Source organism: Dendroctonus ponderosae, unplaced genomic scaffold, assembly GCF_020466585.1.
Source record: "Dendroctonus ponderosae isolate FM_Combo_2020 unplaced genomic scaffold, Dpon_F_20191213v2 Dpon_F_20191213_7, whole genome shotgun sequence".
Taxonomy (NCBI): domain Eukaryota; kingdom Metazoa; phylum Arthropoda; class Insecta; order Coleoptera; family Curculionidae; genus Dendroctonus; species Dendroctonus ponderosae.
Window position 1 is genome coordinate 1,945,597 of NW_026018916.1, and position 19,453 is coordinate 1,965,049.

Sequence of the window (19,453 nt, forward strand, 5' to 3'; positions counted from 1 at the left end):
CAAGTGTTTGGTTTCCGGGCTTCATCTCATCCTACTGCCACAAACGTTACGCGGACGCGTTATTAAGCCTGGCACATTTCACCGTCTTGGTATAAATGAACTTTAAGTGAATAATCAACCAAAACTGCCGGTTTACGTAATAAAATCAACAATTACAAGTCGAAAGTAACCCGTTTGGGCAAAAAACTCGGCACTTTACATCAAAACACCACAAGCTATTTAAAACGAAAATGTAATCAGTGATAACGGGAATTAGTGCGCGACCTTTGAAAGAAGCGATTCTCCGCAGATCGCAAAGATGCAAAATCTAGCAAAGGACGATTTCAACCAATTAATTCGTCCAAAAGCCGCGATTCGCATTCAATAAAAAGGACTTTGCAAGTGAAAAAATAGCAAAACAACTGCAAGCGCTCGCAATAAATCGACGAAACAGCAAACACATTTTAATCCAGACACAATCTCATATAATCAGCATTAGATAGGCGCAATTCCTCATATGCATCTACCGGATTTGATCCCGCGCGCTTTGAATCACATTTGCCTAGACAATGGGCGTGCATTAGAACCAATTACGACACTGCTACTAATCAGTTAAATTTTTAATACAGGTCTGTTGCCACTTTTAATCAAACCCAGCCTTTTTGGTTTGCAGAACTAAACGAAAATGACGGTTCTTGGGATGGCCTCCGCAGTGGCGGGCTTCGTCAAAGTCCGCTTCTTAGTCGATAAAGCCAATATTGACAACATGATCTTCCGCGCTCATTACCGCATCACTTCTGCCATTCTGTTTCTTTCCTGCATTGTTATCACCGCAAACAACCTGATTGGTAAGCAAATGATTGCACTCTTTGCCCCGAACTAGTAACAAAAAACACCTTCTCAGGTGAACCGATTCAATGCATCAACGATGGCGGAGTTCCCGGCCACGTAATCAACACCTACTGCTGGATAACGTACACCTTCACTCTGCCTCATGAGCAAGGGAAAACTGTCGGGAGCCAAGTGGCCGCTCCCGGATTGGGGAATGAGAACCAGGAGAAAATGTACCACAGCTACTACCAATGGGTGCCATTCGTTCTATTCTTCCAGGTAAGTCACCAGCCCCCTGAATCCGGGACGGATTCCGAATAACCCGCCTCATTGCAGGGCATCGCCTTCTACATTCCTCACTGGATCTGGAAGAATTGGGAAGAAGGGAAAATCCGCATGATCTCCGAAGGACTCCGAGGTCTATTGATTAACGAAAAGGCAGGACGGGAGCAAAGACAAAGCCGCCTGGTGCAATATTTGATTGAAACCCTGCACCAACATAACAGCTACGCCATCGGGTACTTTGCATGCGAACTCCTCAATTTCATCAATGTCGTAAGTGTCCAAGTACTTGGCTCGTGCCCTCACTCACTCACTCGTTGCAGATTCTGAACATGTATTACACCAACAAATTCCTCGGCGGCACTTTCATGAGCTACGGAACCGAAGTGCTGAGCTTTTCGGGAATTAATCAGGAAAATCGCACGGATCCAATGGTTTCGGTCTTTCCCAGACTGACCAAATGCACGTTTCACAAAGTAAGTCAACCCCAGTACTCCAGGGACTTTTGAGTAATCGCTGCGGGCTTTCTAGTACGGAGCCTCTGGCTCAATCCAGCGATTCGACGCCTTGTGCGTCTTGGCATTGAACATTCTCAACGAAAAAATCTACATATTCCTGTGGTTCTGGTTCATCATCATCGCTGTTCTATCGGCAGTGGCTGTTGCTTACTCAGCTGCGGTAATCTTGCTGCCTAACGTGCGTGAAACTATCCTGAAAAGGCGCTTCAGACTTGGCACCCCTAAAGCAGTGGACACTATCGTTAAGAAGACCCAGGTAAAACCTGCTGGAGTTTTTAAAACCGCAGTGTTTTAACCCGCTTTGAATATTCTCAGGTCGGAGACTTCCTGCTCCTTCACTTGCTGGGCCAAAACCTGAATGTGCTGGTATTTGGCGAGATTCTGGAAGAATTCGTGCGCAGGCTAAGCTTCGGAAGCAGCGGCAATCTTCCTTCGGCTCCCAGTACCATTGAGATGACTCCGACTTATCCGGAAATTGAGCGGTTTGTAAAAGAAACCGAAACATAAGTAGTCGACTGACCATAGTGAAACCTTTTTTATCGCTAAGAAACTTTATAGATTTGTAGGAAATTCTTTTAATTCTTGAGAGTGATGACTCAATTAGCTCAAATGCTATTTTTATATTTGCTCATGCTTAAATGTGTTCGGTTAAAGTATTTTGTGTCGTGGTGCTATCTGTGTCAATATTGTCTCAGCAATATTAGTTAGTTATAATTATATAGTATTGTACGTTGGAATTGAGCAGCAGAGAAGTCCCGCATCCTAATATTGGTCTGCCGAAAACAACCTGTACATATGAAGTACGTGGACCATTCTAAGTTTAGTTTTACCTACATTTATTCCATTTTTCTTGTGCAACCGTACCGGAGATGCATTTATTCATTGTAGTCGTTTAAGCTGAATAGCATATTGCGTAATTTTAGGTGACAAGAGAATTTAGACATATCCAGTACTACATAGGTTCATGTGTGCCAATTCATGCATATAACGAAACACTTTTTTTTATTAATTTAGTTGCTTTTAAAGTATTTTTGCTGTATGGCTAAAGGTAATAAGCGAGGTCGTGATCTTATGGGACCAAATTAAGCATAAGTATTTAATTGAATTGTGCCCGTCAGTAGTTAGTAGATTTCTATGTACTTAGATCGATAATATACTGTAAAAAAGTCATAGTTTTTTTTGGAAGTTAAATTACGTGCAATGCTAATCAGCCTTAATCCTTAATCATTGGCAACGCTTTCATAAATCTACAGTTGAAGATTTTGCCTCCAATACCTGGGTATGGCAAAAGTACTGCCGTTGTTGTTGCAAAATATCAAACACTTGAATCATCACAATCCTGATTATTGTTTTGATATTTTTATCAGTGGAACACTGAACGCGCAAAATTCGCTTAGTGGCCCGTTGTTGTCTATTAAAGTGCAATCGCGATTGCACTGATGACGGGTTTTGGCCATTTCTTATCAGAACAATTGCAAAAACTTACCGGTTTCCCCAGTCGATTTTTTGAATAATCTTGATTTTCAACTCTCTGGTTTGATCGTGGGTTAAAGTACCCGAAACCAACTGCCTTCGCCATTCCAACAAGTCTCGCATCACTTTGCCGACTGTCTCGAATTTGTAGTGATTCTTTAGCTGGAAAAGTAACAGTAAATCATCATAATCGCCATACAGCCGGTGAAAACGGTTCACTTACCACAAAGATATCCTTCCATATTCGGCCCCATTCCCGAAGAACTAGAGTGACTTCGCGCACAACTGGATCTTCTACGGGAACGACACTCTCGAAAAGGCCTTCATTGTCGACTTTGCATTGCTGCAAAACACGAAAATTAATGGAAACCTTGCGTAGAAAAGTAACAGCTTCTACTACCTTTAGAAAAACGTAGTTCTGCGGAAATATGCCTTTGTGGGTTCTATTTTTCGTGGCAAAGCCCCTGTACCATCCTTCGCATTCCTCCAAAATCTGGATGGTGTCCCCAATTTCCAAAGGCAGGCCATATCGCGTATCACCTCTCCAATTGTAAATTGCTACATAGAATAATTAAAATGGGATTAGTGGCAAAGTCAATTTTTTTCAAGCAATATTTGTTATAAAAAACGCAAAAAGTGGATGAAAAAGTATCATTACTTTCAGGGTTTCCCCCTGTCTACAGCCACCCATCGGAAAGTGTGGTGTTGACGGAAATCCTCAATACTGTTTGTTCTGCCTAATTTACGCATTTTCAAAAGACGATCTGTGGAATCGCTGCAGAAACATATTCTAGTTACATCTAACGCAACTACTGAAGATTATCTTTAACTTATCTGTGCGGATATACTGATTTAAACCCCAATGACTGTTGGACTTCCTCATTAACTAACCACAAGAAAAATTATCTTATATTTATTAAACCTCTTGAACAAACCAACTAAAGCCATTAAGACAATCGAACAATGGCAAGAAAAAGACAGGCCTGGCAAATAAGATAAGGGATTAATGCTTATCTTCGTTGGGACATTGCGATAATAAAATTAGAGCAAAAAACCTTACAAAAGTGTCGAAACTAAAGCCACCAGCTTAGGTGCTACCACAAGGCTCCCAATTTAAATAATACCAATTACACATTCCGGTCATATGCCGAGAGGAAACAGTGCCTGATTATTGAAATGTAAATGTCTTGACGAGAACCCTACACAGGAAGTTGGTAGAGCCGAAGTCGACTTAAAAATAAAACAAATATTCCAACCAGAGGATTGAAGAGTGACGATTTAGGATGTGCGATTGGGACTGGAAATACTTGTTAAATTAAAGCAGGAGCGTTTAATGCAATATTGTTACAGCGCTAATAACAATAATAAACCAATTGTTTTTCCAATAACAATCAAGCTAATAAGGAAATCAATGGGCCAATGGTTGGCAAAAACAGGGTAGAGCCTCAGCGAGGGCCCAAGAACAATAAAACAAAAATTAAGCAAAAAAGAGCGCAGAAAACCCCCTTTTTGCAGCAAGACACCCAATGAACAACATTAACAGCACCCCTAAAAAGTCGTATAAGAAAAAGTCAAACTCACCAACGCCGTATTTTTTTGTCTTAGTCGGCACCCACATTTTGCGCAATTTGAACCACAAAATCACATTATATTTTACGCAGAAACAGGGAAAACACTCAAATCAATAGAAACTGCATCTGATATATTCGGCCATTGTTTTCAGACGATTGTCATTGTCAGGCTAGCAGCAAGCGACGATGGGATTGCAGGAATCTGCAGCTCGGATCTCCGGGTCCAGACGGCTTGGCGGCTTTTGTGATTCTTGCAATTATGGCGGCGGCTTAATTAAAAAAATAATAATTAAATTTGCTGTATAAAATCCACAATACAATAAGAATAAGGAAAAACGAAAAGGATAAGGAAAAATAAAAAAACTTGTAAGAAAAATATGTATGGATGTTTGACTAATACGAGTTAATATACAGTGAAACAAACTAATTCCTAACTTAAAAATAGGCAACACATACACTGTAGTCTCCTTAACTAGGTCGCATTCTTACATGTATCACATTAACACTTTACATATACAAAACCGTTATTACTAGAAGGGTTGCTATAACTTACACGAAAAAAACCTTAACAGGTTTGCTGATTTAAAGATCTGCTTCCTTATAAGCGAGCCGTAGCAAATCTTCACATTTTCATATGTGAGTGTTACGACTCACTCTATTGGGGGGTTGATATTCATTTTAACAATAAATATATCTATATTTTTGCTATGTAACTGTTGAGAAAATTCGATGCTCTACTTTGATTCGCTTGTAGACTTCAGCTTCATTCTGGCTTGGAGAAACTCCTTGTTGATGACCTTATCGTCTTCGTTCTAAAAAAAAGAATTAATTTCCCGTTACTTCTTTCGTAATTATTGATTTACGTCTTTTTTAGCGGGGCTCTCCAGTCGCCTGGCTCGATCAGCGATCACTTTCTCTAACTCGGGGGTTTTCTCAGCAACGTAACTTTCCAGTTGCTTTTTAGCCACATTGTCCTTGTGCTTTTCCAGCGCTCTTTGCAGTTCCGACTTCTGATTCAGAACATTTTTTCCACTGAAATTGATAGGCAAACATTAGTGTTGGGAATTATTTATTTTTACTATTTTCAAATATCCGTGCGACCTAACATGTATGGCAACACTGAACTTCTTATTCGTGTATAGGGCAACACTGTAATGAAAAATGTTCGCTTATGTTTAAGCAAAGAGAGGAGAGGGAATGTGTCGATGTCAACAGATGTCAAATTGTCAACACCGACTATTTGTCAAATAAAAAATCAATAAGATAGAACCAAGTTTAAAGGTTTTTTAACTCATTTTCCTGCAAATTGATCTTAAAAATCGCAAAATACAGTCCACACCACAACTGTAACTAGAGTGATGCTAAAGATCAACCAGAAACAATTAGAACGGTAAACTAACCGAGCAAGCATGTGGCGCAGACGAAGAACGCTCGGAAAAAAGCACAGAAAAGCGAAGAAAAAAGGTGAAAACATCCGGCATAAAACAGGCGCTCATTAAACGATGGAATGACGAAAGAACGTCGAGTATGCATTGCAGATTGCAGCATCCGTTCTTATGTAGATGTAACCGCCATAGTAATACATAATTAACTCTCGGAAGATGAAAGTGCATTTGCCATTAGGCAAATTGCTAACTTAACGTATGGAATTAGTTAATAGAAGCAATCAGCATGTCGTTTTTCAATAGTCACAAACATTAGTCAGAAAGCATTTCAAGTCTCGTGAGTGCAAAGTTTCAATGTGAATTTGTTTGGCTTTCTGAGGGTTTCTCCCATTTCCTCTATCAGCTTGAATGTGTTTGAGTAGTGATTCGAAATGCACTCGTCCTGCGACCCTCTAAAGTTTAAACCCCCCTTTAAACGCGTTGTTTTAAAAGTCCGCTGAAGCGTTGAGCATGTAAACGCATTCCATCTGGATCGCGCCTCTATACCTTAGTCATTAGTCAAACAAATACAAGTGTGCTCCAGATTCGCTTTGCATGCAGACACATTCGCCCGCCTGGTGCATTCTTTTGTGTTCCACTCCTTGAATTACTCGCCAGGAAGTGTTTTTTGCTACTTTTCGATAGTCATCACTCGACTGCCGGCTTTGAAAAGACAAGTTTTACTTTGCAACAATCCGCTTTTTCGGCTGGAAAAATCCAGGCCGTTGCTTTTAGTCGGTTGTTCCAGGCGCAATTAGTGAGAGGACATGGAAAATTGAGACTTACTGGATTTGGTTCTTTTTTCATGTTAAAGTTTCAATGCATTTAAATATTTTTGTTTACAGTTTCAATAAAGAATCAGTCTACGGTTTGAACTAACGCCGACGGGAGCCCAAATATTCCGAAGAAAATCAAACTGATTTCTTTTGAACTAAAGACTTACCAACTTTTGTAGAGATACTTACACGTTTCACACCCTGTACTTACATTTTTTGATTAAATAATAATTCCCTGTGAAGACTTTGTCTTCCCGGATCTTCCCGAACGGGATTTATGGGTTTTCTAGGGGCTATGAGACCATCGTCAGTTAGTAAGGGGGGTGATCGTCGTTCCGGAATCATTTCTTCCCTTGCTTCTTCCGGCAATTGAGTGGGTGAAACCGGACTGGCTGGTGATTTCGATCTGGGCTTAACTGGAAGAAACAAATGTGTTAAACAAACAGCTTTTCACATCGATTCCGCAGATTTTAACGAAGCTTAACGCAACAGAAAAATATTTTCCAGTAGAAAATGTAAAATGCAAACACGCTTTAAGCAATTCTTCAATCTTCAGGTTAATTATGACGTATACAATCAGGAATGTTGGCCTATCCAACTATATAACAATGACCAACTTATCGGAATTTTATGTATGATGTGACGATTGAGTCATTTTCTAAATCAGTTAGTTCAATTGTTCAACAAAACCACTGTTACTTCATTACATCAAAGATGATTCGTTTGTAAAAAATTTTATCGAAGAATTGCGGAGTTTAAAATTTTTAAGACCGCCGAAAAGTGTCTGGCTCACTCACAACCAGTTAATTCATGCCAAGTTGGAACGTGGCGAAGCGCCAACCATCTCGCATCTTTCTTAGACTCGTATAGGTGCAAGTGAGAGAAGCGACTCAAGCTACGTTCTTGAATGGAAAAATGTGTCTGATTTGATCGGTTCGAAATCCAAAGAACTCAGCAGTAGGGTTTTCCGAGTGTTGTCGAGTAAAAAATGAGCAATCGAAATTACATTTAAATTTCAATTTTTACCGATAAACTTTAAAGGTTGGGTATTGAAAGGTGGCGCAATTTACGAGTATGCTAGATAGATTAACTTTTATTTATTGATGGATTTGTCAGGAAAATTGTTATTTTTGCGCTCATCGGCAGATGGAAATTCGAAGGAAGTCTCCCAAATCATTTGAAAACAACTGATAAAATTATATTATATAACTTCATTAGTATTTACGCACTTCGCGCGGTAAAGTCGAAAATAAACTGTGTAAACTGAGTCTTATCATTGCCCAAGCAAACATTTGCTTACCGGGAATGGTCTAGAAAAGCCAATGACTATTAGGCTGATTTTCTTAAAATATGAACCCTAGTGGGATTTTGTGGTGTTCTTTTGTCAGTTCGCAATGGCTTTTGTGCTAGATTAAGCATGTTTATTCGTGCCTACTCGCCCAAGTTAGTAAACCAGAACAATCACCGGCCATATATTTAATAAACTACTTGTTTTAATTATTGTCGCCGACCGAACAACACGCTTAATGCCTGTGAAGTAACTGCTTTGGTGATTTTTCCTTCTAGTCACTCACCTCTAGGAATAATGATAACCATATCAGTATCCAGAGGCATTAAACCCACGAATTTTCACAAACGTTCCGCACAAAAAACGATGTTCAACTAAGCAATTTCCTTTTGGAGTATACAAACTCTTATCTCATTTTAAATGATAGTAGGTACCTGTACATATATAAAATGTAAATACTGACGTAGCAGTTCCTATTTTTTGATCCTCACGGAGGAATTAGTCCTCTTATCAACCACCGTATATGGTTTTACTGTGGTCGTGGGTTGACTATTCCTATATTTACGTAAACTTCTAAGGGGCAATCAACAGGCAAAACCGTAGCAAGTAAGAGATTAAGTGGTACTTGCTAATCTACAAATTATCACTCAGAATCAGCGATCTAATTCATGATAGCCCTCATTGAGAGAAATTACCAATTAATTGCCATCGGTGGCACTTAACTTACTCTAATCTATGGAAAGTTGCTTGAAATTCAGATGTTTCAAATGAATGGAAATGGATGTTTTGTTCAATATTAAACGCCTGTCCGCGAAATACCTACCTACAACTGCGCTAAACTGTAGTTATATTTACTGCAAACTGACCTAACTATATTTAACTTGGAGTGTATTTTAAAACATTTCTCATTCGCGGCTTGTTTACAATTTACGCAAATTGTAGGCTGCTTTAACAACTCACTTAACGATTTCGTTAATGTATTTCTAATGTTTATCATCGAATGTTGGCCAAGTTATTTGGCCAACATTCGATGGAAAATTGTTGGATTGTTTTTTATCTGGAAAGTATTCGAAATTTTTCAAGTTTTTCAACGTTTGCCTGAAGAAGAAACGTGCTTGCAAAACTTTGGCTTCACATTTTTTCCGTCGTGGCTAAAAGCCCGACAAACTCACCAGTTTCTAGAAATTTGCGAAGAAACCCTACTTTTGTCTTATTTTTTACATTAATTATCTTGATAGACACTTTTGAACTTTATTTATACAACGTTTTTAGTAAATTCTGTCATTACTTCTTGGAAGACAGCAATTCGCAATTAAATACTTTCCGGCCGAGTCCGCATATAGGCCCGTTGACAGAAGTCGCCTATGCCTGCACGAGGAAATTACGGCCTACTACACCACAAATCGCCGGTTATACACCAATAAATGATTGAACGTCCAAAAAAATAAGAATTCAATTGAAAAGAAATATTTCAAGTTTATTAAATAACCAACCCAAACGACGAGTTAATTGTACGAGGAAGTAAATGGAGTTTTTGAGTGAGTGAATAATTTGAAACACTTGGTAGAAGCCAAGCCTTTTACGAGCTTATGTGTGAAAATCCAAAGTTTTACACTTAGAACTTACTGTGCAAGTTCGTGGAAAAAGTATGAAATTAAACAATGAAATTTAATGGCTTTACTGCGGTCACAAAGACTCAAAAATCTATTGTTTTGTAGAGATTTTTTAGGCCACCCAGGCCAAAAAAAATGACAAAACGTCGACAAATGAAACAGAGACTGGTTTTTGGATCAAAACCTGTTTGTCGCCTGTTTTTTTAAGTTGTCGCCATATTTGTGCTCAAATTGCTCAAACTTCATAACATTTTTACTAGATTAAAGCGAACTTCAATGAAGAAAACACTTTCAAATTGCGTCTTTCTGAGGCGCCCCTCAAAATTTCCACCTTTGAACTTTTGGTGGCTTTTTTGTTAGATTCCCTGAACATTTCATTCTTCGGGGGGGTAAATGAGAAGCCCCACAGAGCCTGGACCCCTTTTAAAGACAAATCATGAATAAATGTATTGTATTTTGAAAAAAACCGCCGTTGAAAACCCGCTGGTTCCGACACAAAAGATCAGGGCTCAAACCGGGTACCTGTTTTCACTGGCAGTGTTAATTTAGCTCGAAATCCCACCTGGAACGTTGCAAGTATTTTCACTTTCGAAACCACTGCACGTCGGCATGCGTTCGACTCGATTAGGAAGGAAACGCGAACTGATTAATAAGAAAACTCGGCAGCTGGCGGTATGGTGGACTGAGGAGTCGCCCACATTTCGTAACCAGAATGCCATCCCAAGCGGGTTCTGCACTCTGCGAAGAAATGCGCTGGTTGGGTCCTACCTGCTTGTCTGAAGACGATCAGGTAGATTTTTGGGACAATCTCTCATGTGTCTGAAGCGGTTCAATGACTCTATTCGCTCAATTCACAAGGTCGCAGCTTAAAAAAACGAGTTTTTTTCTTTGATGATTCATCAATAATAAACAACCATTACAAATTTCTAGGGCACATTTTGAGTGCTGAAACCCCGATGTTTCAAACCTACAACAAATTAACAGATGATTAACCCAGAAACTTTCGAAATGCATAAGAGTTCCACTTAGATCTCCGCACTTTCATCGCCAATTTCATGAGACGATAAAAATCTCCAAACATCCATAAATCCATTTAACAGTCGCGTAAAAACTCACATAAATTGCACATTTCTATTAACCGCTGTTGGATGCATTTATCGAAAAAAAAACTATTTATATCTTCCCTAATCCTAATCCACTTAGGAGAGGCGCTTGTGCAACCGCTTTATCGAAATATTCAATCAATTTACGGTAATCTGATTTATCGCCAACACTTTTAAGGCTGCTCTAATTAATCGATTCGATAGGCAAAATCCGGCAAATGACAATAATTTGCTTGTGCAGTTTCACACCTCAAAAGGGCGGTAAAACAATTAAAACGTTCGCCTTTTGCAAGAACTAAAGGGCCTCATTAGTAGCAGTTCCACACCTTAAATCGATTAATCCTAATTTCCTTCATAAAGTCGACTTTCTTGCAGGTAGGCGATGGCTAGTGGTAACCTTTGCGATTTTATAATATCTGTCTGTTGCGTGCTGGCCTTCTTCTAGAAATAGACTAATGTTATCCTCTATTTTTTTTCTAGAGGAAGGTCAGTCGGACAAGAAAGCGTTCATGAGTTTAATGGCGTTACAAAAATAAATTAAATGGGATAGGCCTAGACGATAAAACGCTTTCTAATAGTTAAACGTTTCTGGCTGGCCGATAATCAAAGGGTGGAGACTAAACGCCAAGATTTTCTCATTTCGTTAGCCAAATCAAATCAAAAACTTACTCAAAGGATCCTTTTTCTCCAATTTCAACTTCAGCTCCTCTATGGTGTTGCTCTGGACTATGGGCTGATCAATAGGCGATAAGTCCTGCAACAAGAACGAAGAACTGGTAGGTATTTTGTGATATGCAGAAACAAAATTTCCGGGTCGATTGCCAAACTTTTGAGAAATTTATTTCCTTCTTCAGGCGTTCCCAAGGACATACTTTTTCCGACAGCTTGGTGATCTACTCAGAAGTTTTTTCTGACGCTTTTGCAAGCATTTATGAGTGAGGACTTAGATAAATTACTTTCAAACTCAAAATATATTGTCTTACAGTCAAATTGTTTTCAACAAGTGACCCTTTTTCCTCATCCTCGTCCGGGACATCTTTGTCGTCTATCTCAGAAGCACTTGCTAAAAATATGTGACCACTACCCACATTTTTTCTGTTTTTATCTGCATTATTGTCGAATAATCTTTGTTCACTGTTTTCCATTGTTTCAGTCAAACACTAGTCAACTGAGGCACATTATTCTGTTAAAGGGAAACTAAAACTTAAACTCTACGCACATTCAAATGAGCGACAAAATAAGTGCGAACAGCGTGACTGTTGCCTTTCAACTTCCAACTGATAAAGTCGCCCCAATGCGCCACAATCACGGAGCAAACAGGAAAAATAAAAATCTGAAGTGCTTCAATCGAAAAAATCTAGTCAGTGATTTATCTTTTTTTAAGATGATAATCCCTTTAATTTGATGATAACTGCGGCCTTACAGCTGAAACTATAAGTGCGGGTATTAACTGGATAAAAACGTGACACAAAATGGCACATAAGTAATAATTCGATAGAACTATGCAGGATAATTAAAAGATCACCAAAACTCGCTTCCTCATAACGAAACTTGTGCCGCCGCCAATGTAACTGTATCCAAAGCCTTTGGCAGATCCGATATCCATGTGCTGTTTCCAGAATCGATGAATCTGTTTACTCACTAGGTTTATACAGCTTTACGGATTAATCTGCTAATCTTTCAACAGAAATAATGAACTTTTCGGATGCGATAGCAACTATTTATTTATACCCAAACTGCTGATAATACGGACAAATTGAATGATGAATATCCGAGCATCTTCTGGTTAACCCCACGCAAAGAACACGCCGTTTATCAGCTAAATTAGTGGGTCACGACAATTAACTTACCATCGAGGGTACATTTAAACGGCCGCATTATTAATGAATTCGTTTAAATGACGATACTTGGCGCAGCTTAGTAGATATTACAATTAATGATAATCAAGCCCCCATGGGTTTTAAACAAGCTTCCGGCAACGTATTATTAATAGATGCGGCCCTTTAATAAATGAACATCAATTCAAACAACTGATCTTTGAATTATAATTATCATAAACAAGTGGTAAATCATTTTGTTTTGTGGGAAAAATATGGTGAAGCTTCCTAGCCTATAACCTATAAACCAACAGGCTCTGGTAAAGACATGCTTACAACACTAGGGCTGTTAAGTGGCAACTGAATAATTAGAAATTCGATTTTTGCACGTCTTCACGTAACATATTTGAACAGAATCCTGATTAACAATGCACTGAGCCAACATTCGCACAGTAGATCGCAATGAATTATACAAATTGGGCCAATAAAAGAATTGCACGATACCTTGCAACGGATTATATAAGTCGGCGGATTAAATAACTATGTTTGCATGGCATTAATTACAAATTGCCCGGGTTTTCGTTTTTTTACATACTGGAAATTAATTGGGCAAATATAGGTCTAAAAAGGCCTACTATTCAAGCGGCCGGTTTTGCCTATTGCCTTGGAATTATGCGTTTCGAGGTGCTTGCTAAGAGAACTACATGCAGTTGTGCACTTTTCTTCCTAATTTGTCCTGCTTAAACTAGATTATTGGCCTGCGGTCTAGGCAGCGATTGGTTGGTTCGAGTTGAATGAACCGCTYTTTTCAATATTTATCGAAATTCACCAAACAATGTGAWTCGAGTCAACGTCCATTTTTTGAAAAAATGAAAATTTTCTCAAAATGTCTTAAATTTTGACGAACCKATTGAAAAACATGGTAGAAGTTGCCGAAATAATTATTTYTGATCTGAATATAYTCAGAGCCCATTTCRTTCCAAACTGTTGCAAATACRAAATTTCTTATAGACAGTGAATGTGTCGAGAATGCMACTTRCAAACWATCTGATTGTTTTAATTGATTAACCGATTGCAATTTYTSKAGWTGCAATTTTTATAGMAAATCCTGTTWTTSCACAAATTYCWWARTTTTCAAATCGACCCGATATCAAGTTACGCAGAAAACTTCCACATGCAAAAASMTGTTTTTCCAAAAGAATATCGACCTTAAATCCACAGAGAACACATTGATAACATTTGTCTTGAAAAWTCGTCTTATCGACCTTCAAACGCTTAGAACGAATTTYCAATGATCCAAATCGGGCCCGAATTAAAAGAGTTTCCGATTTATTCATACTGAACCAATCACCAAGCAGGACAAATTAATAAATTAAAGCCATAGAGGCGTTTATAGAGAATCAACAAACTTTCTCGTGAAAAAACGCAATTTATGGCCGACATCAATAAAAACTGCAAAAAAGCGCGAGCTTGTTCCAACTTTCATCTAATCGACGAATGAAATGCTATTCAAATTTTAAAACAATAAATATATAAGCTAAAGTGGCATGTGTCCATACATAAAAACGGTTCACTTTCTATTGAAATCCCGGCCAATTGTAATATGTACGACAACCGCGCACCAATGAAAATCGAACAACCGACTTTAGCTGGAAAAAGTGCCCAGTTTGTCTCTTTGCGAGTGGAGAAAAAATACCAAAATCCGAATAACTTCAGATCTGCGGATGCAACTGTCCAGCCCTGCTCCACCACATGAAATTTTCAATGGCCTGCGATCAATTTGCGAAGAATTAACATCAACTTAAGTCGCGAAAGTCGTTTAAACTTGAAAAAATGCACCATGCAATGTCAGGTTGGCTCAACACACATATGTTATAACGTATGATTATTCTTCAAGTTAATGGCACTGAAAACGTTGAATGTCTTGTAAATTATCGACTGTTGTTTTCAGAATTTATCGAGAACGACGCAATAATTTATATACGGTGGCTCAGGCTTGATGATGAACAATCACCTATTAGATATATGTGCGACCGAAAATAATCTTAATTTGGTATACTTTTAAAATATCCGTAAGAAAGCACTTTTCGATGCATGTGGTGTCGAAGAAATCATCATTTGCCAAGTTATTCAAATTGCATTTCAACACCCTCTCAGCCCGCAAAGAACCCGTTTTGAACTATCGTCCATCAACCCAACAAGGACGATTTGAGATTTGTTGCACAATAAAACTTCGGTTTATTTGATTATGCTTTCACATCATTCCAAAAATGTTCAAATGAGTCTCGTTAACCCATAAAAAAGACACTTTTAACAATAAAATCCGGTTCCATGTATGCAAAACCATTTAATATCGTTATTATTATTCGACTACGGTGCTTGGGCACAGTTACAATAAAGTTTTAAACAATACCGGCAATTATCTAGTAAAACTTGTTACTGCATGCAGGAAATCTAATATGTCGTTAACTCGCACTGTATCCAGTACTTTCTATTGCCAGTTTCAGGTATTAGATACGTGTTTCTTAACATTGGCCCATAATTTATTTAAAAAATACCCGTATTACTAGAAATTGTTTGTTATTAATGTCGGCATTTTCTCTCTCAACATGTAAAACATTTAATTAACAGCGGAAAAACGATAACTTTTTGTGCAACATAAGAAGTGTTGTTAAGTTAAATCAATTTAGGTTTTTCCATCAGCACTCAAAGGCCACAAGTCCCATTCGTGATGTTACGGTATTTAGATATTAATAAAAAGCATTTTGCATAATTTACGCAAACAAGGGCCATAAAAAAAGTCTAGAACTGGTGATAAAAAAAACCACAAATTTCTCCGATGCACGATTTTTATATGACTATGTTAATTGCGTGCTCTAGTCAAAGATAGACGCATTATGTAAAACTCGCCTCTAAATTGATGTTGTAACAGATTAATACCATATGGACGCAGATGACGGGCAGAGCGCATTTTTTACTGCAAGAGAAAGTTTTTTGCTTAACTCTAAGACTATTACGTGCCATTGCCGCTTGAGTCAATAAGCTAATAATGTAAATTAGACAAAATTTCCTCTGGTAAAATGGTAGCAAAAAACGCGTCCCTACATGCGGCTTATCCGGAACCAGGAATTATTGTTTGAAAAAGTTGGCCCGTAGTCGGCTCCGGGCAACATCGACTAATTGTATGCCGGCGGCAATAAAGTGAAAGTAATAAGGTGATTTGCAGGACCGATTGGTAAATTGCCAAGGTATTGAAATGGTCAAATAATATCTCTTGTCGGAAACCGGAAATGTTTCTTCACTCTTCACTGAAATACCAATAAAGCAGCCAGGATTAGAAACGCCCCGATTTCAGCCAAGTCACTAGTTAAGGAAAACTCACTTGAATTACATTTTTCTGTGTGTCATTTGCCGAAAGTGTAGCGCAATGTTAACGCTCATAAAACCATCTGCATACACATACACATAAAGTTGTCAACGTAACACCATACCACGGTAGGCTTGTAGAATTATTAGAGGATTTTATATTGTTTACAGTAGTTAAATAAATGGATTTACGCGGTTTTTATCGCTCGGTGTCGATGGCCTCCAAATAGCTGCCATCCAGGGATTTAACAGAACAATTACCAATCCTCCCTCGCATAAGATCAAATTAGTTTTAAACTCCTAAACTGTCCTGAATTACGGAAGATTTTCCGGGTTGCAAAAGAATTGCATGGATAGTCGACTGAAATTACCGTTAAATTAGTGGAATCACTGTGGCCCCGTTTAGAACGTACAAGAGGATGCACACTGAATACTAAACGATTTACTGTTTTTAACTTTTTTCCATTTGTCCACTAAATCAGCAAAGTGTTGAAGAGTGCATATAAATTAACAGAAGGCAATTTTACTTAAAACTGGAGTCACAAATCAAGTGGAAACCACTGAACTCAACAACCTGATTTAAATACATCAGGTTGTTGAGTCAGATGCTCACTTCCACCCGAAACAAACACTTTTTGAAAAAATTGCCGTGAGTGCTGGCGAAGCGTCGGAACCAAATATCTTGCCACAACGCCCTGAAAACCATCAGATTGTTCATAATTGTTCAAAATGCAGAAGGTTTCATTGCTCTTTTCCACACTTTCCAATGATTTACTTAAAAACTCGTCAGGGTCAGCTATAAAATGTATGGTATTTCTTCATTCAATCTCTATTGACGGCGGCATGGAAATCAAGCGTTTGATTTGTTTTATCTGCTCCTGCGGTGTTAGATTAACTTCACCCAATGGATTCAGGACAAAAAAATAATTCAGCGAAACCGAACGAAATTATTAATAATAGTCAGCTTGAACAAATTATCCGAAATTTAAACTCCCATCTGTTTGGCATGGCGACACTTATTTTCGTTCATAAAGTCTACTCTCTTAAAATTCAATTAATATTAGCCCTAAGAGTATCAAGTTAGAACATAGCAAGGCGCAGTTCATGTTGCATCTCTATACACTCCAGCAGGCGGGAGTGAGAAAACCGAGGCCACCTACGCTACTGAATGTTTGATTCATTCGCTTATGATTTTTCAACTAGAGGTGCGTGTGGGACGAACAATGATATACCTACATTCCTGAATCGAAAAATATTCAATCATTCAAACAATGAATTTGGGGAAAAGAAGCTTTAGATCCGAAGTTATTGATTTTTTCAGTCCATTTTAAGTGGTTTTTGGGTGTTCACGTTCTTAAACCGAGGATATTTTCCTTACTATAGATCGAAATCATTTATAAATGCATTCTAACGAGCTTTTTAGGTCAAAAACTATCCATTGAATACAAAAAACATTCTTGATTTTTGACCGAAAAATTCACAAAAACTACGCCAGAAGTATCAGATTCTAAATAATCGTGATTTTTGGCCCATTTTAAGCAGTTAATCCGGCCCTGATCATATCCTCAAGTCGAAATTCAGCTCAATATCTTAGAAACTATTTGTGAAATTTATTGGGAACTTAATATAAAAACCGGGATTTTTTAAATAAAAAATGAGACCCAGAAATCGTTCTAAACCATTTCCCCGTCGCTATTTGCGTTCTCCGGATAATAACATTTCTATATGTATACTTTGAGAAGTCGTTATTGTTTTCGATAGAGGCGCAAGTAAGTATAAACATAATAATGGTTCCGGGAAACGTGCATACAGCTGGCACATTGAACCTTGTTGAGCATGAGGATCGATTATTAAATTTTCCTGATCAATAGCACCGATTTCCATCAAGCATTTTGCATCAATTGGCCGAAAATCGCAAAGAAGTTTTACAGGGTCGAAGTGTTGAAAATGCAATTTCTTTAACGATACAATACAACTTTGCTACATTCTGCAAGCAGCGTTTTTTTTAAATTAGTTTAGTTGATTTATTGTCCTGAACGCACAAACTGTTTGGTTTGTTCGAAAATCACCTGCTTAGTATTCTGGACATCATAAATGAAATCATCATCCTGATGCTTTTTGCGGCAGCGACAACAAAACCAGCACATTTTGAGACGATTAAGGCAAAAACACGAATTAACACTAATTAGTCAAGCGACCACGAATTTCTGCAGCATTAGAAAAAGTTATTGAAACCGGCCAGAATCACCTACAGCGCGCATCACCATCCCAAACAAACAAAAATTCTAAACTACTGCATGTTTGCGCGCCAGGAAACCGTGAAACACTAAAATATTTCTTTCCAATATAACTTGGCAGTCATTAGCAAGTCGGTTTTTATCTTGCACATTTCATAAGCCAATAAACCAAGATTTGATTAGTAAGCACTAACAACAAACAACATTCATTTGAACAAATCTCCGATTGGGTTTCATGGTGTTGGTTGGGTGTAACGTTTCAAACACATACCGTTCATCGACTGCAGCCGCAGCATGTAAGCGAAAAATCCCCAAAGTTTCTGGTATTTATCCTTGGCGCCAGGTAGAAGCATTCAAATCGCCAGCTCAAAGTCCAGCTTATCACCAACCCGACCGACACACGACATTGACCAAGCTATCAGTTGGCTCTTCTAATTGCTGCAGATAAATCGACCAATGAACGTTGCCGCTCATACAACAAATCAACTAACGAATATGAATAACAATCATGAAAGCATGAAGCGGAAAAAACTGCAGCGGCGGACGGTGTGCTGTGACCGACTGTGACCACTTGTGAGCTCGCTTGTTGACAAATAAAAATGCATTTTTCCTGAACCGTTCTTCAATCCCGCTCCTCTTTGCTTCTTTTCGCGATTTCGCAACACCTGCTTCCATCAGCATTCATATTAATTAATCGTTTACGCGGTGGTGCAGCTAAGTTGGCTTTAAAACGCGATGTCCTGCGCCTTTTTTTTAGGATGCCCTGTACATTTTCGGCGCATCTTTTACGCAAAATACGCATTTTTAGTTTGGGTCCTCCTCATTTTCAAATACATGATTTAGTTTTTGCCGAATATCAGTTTTTGCGGGTCCAGTGGGCGTGTATCAAAAGCAAATAATTCAGTTTAATGTGGACCCTTTTGATTGTTATGCAACAGTATGGTATGACATGCAACTGTATGGTATGACTGAAAAAAGTCTTCTGTTGTCTATGAAATTAGAAAAGTTATCGTCGTTTTGTGCAAGAGTGGCGCAAGATTATTGCAAAAGTTCATGTTTTCCGTTCCGTTTTTGCTCACGTCTCGGAGGCAAAATGAGCAAGAACGCTCATTTGTACATCATTCTAGACAGAAATAAATGGCCTTTTTAGAAAGTGAACCATGGATAAGAAAATG

General features: G+C 38.4%; 3 protein-coding genes and 1 long non-coding RNA gene across 8 annotated transcripts in view; 2 read left to right on the forward strand and 2 right to left on the reverse strand.

Annotated features, from left to right (window-relative positions):
- Window positions 1-2,778, forward strand: part of LOC109540208 (innexin inx3) — a 5,277-nt gene extending 2,499 nt beyond the window's left edge. Inside the window, exons 2-7 of the mRNA XM_019908475.2 lie at window positions 653-827; window positions 884-1,089; window positions 1,147-1,365; window positions 1,416-1,568; window positions 1,624-1,866; window positions 1,926-2,778. Coding sequence (XP_019764034.1) covers window positions 665-827; window positions 884-1,089; window positions 1,147-1,365; window positions 1,416-1,568; window positions 1,624-1,866; window positions 1,926-2,117 — 1,176 coding nt within the window. The 5' untranslated portion in view covers window positions 653-664 and the 3' untranslated portion in view covers window positions 2,118-2,778. The remainder of the gene's footprint in view (window positions 1-652; window positions 828-883; window positions 1,090-1,146; window positions 1,366-1,415; window positions 1,569-1,623; window positions 1,867-1,925) is intronic.
- Window positions 1-4,822, reverse strand: part of LOC109540153 (dedicator of cytokinesis protein 3) — a 22,848-nt gene extending 18,026 nt beyond the window's left edge. The window contains exons 1-4 of the mRNA XM_048668272.1: window positions 4,665-4,822; window positions 3,484-3,641; window positions 3,307-3,426; window positions 3,097-3,245 (exon numbers count right to left, since the gene is read on the reverse strand). Coding sequence (XP_048524229.1) covers window positions 3,097-3,245; window positions 3,307-3,426; window positions 3,484-3,641; window positions 4,665-4,701 — 464 coding nt within the window. The 5' untranslated portion in view covers window positions 4,702-4,822. The remainder of the gene's footprint in view (window positions 1-3,096; window positions 3,246-3,306; window positions 3,427-3,483; window positions 3,642-4,664) is intronic.
- A 196-nt stretch (window positions 4,823-5,018) lies between these two features.
- Window positions 5,019-19,453, reverse strand: part of LOC109540221 (protein FAM107B) — a 15,396-nt gene continuing 961 nt past the window's right edge. The window contains exons 1-5 of one of the 5 annotated variants that reach the window (XM_019908491.2): window positions 18,111-18,729; window positions 11,528-11,612; window positions 7,066-7,270; window positions 5,518-5,686; window positions 5,019-5,466 (exon numbers count right to left, since the gene is read on the reverse strand). In XM_019908491.2, the coding sequence (XP_019764050.1) occupies window positions 5,389-5,466; window positions 5,518-5,686; window positions 7,066-7,270; window positions 11,528-11,612; window positions 18,111-18,188 (615 nt within the window). In that variant the 5' untranslated portion in view covers window positions 18,189-18,729 and the 3' untranslated portion in view covers window positions 5,019-5,388. Of the gene's footprint in view, window positions 5,467-5,517; window positions 5,687-7,065; window positions 7,271-8,428; window positions 8,704-10,317; window positions 10,464-11,527; window positions 11,613-11,841; window positions 12,152-18,110; window positions 18,730-19,453 lie in introns of those variants that run through there. The other 4 variants (XM_019908490.2, XM_048668090.1, XM_019908492.2 and 1 more) reach the window with 4 other exon arrangements.
- Window positions 17,741-18,927, forward strand: LOC125505090. The gene is made up of 2 exons (XR_007281908.1): window positions 17,741-17,810; window positions 18,723-18,927. It is a non-coding gene; the product is annotated as an uncharacterized LOC125505090 (long non-coding RNA).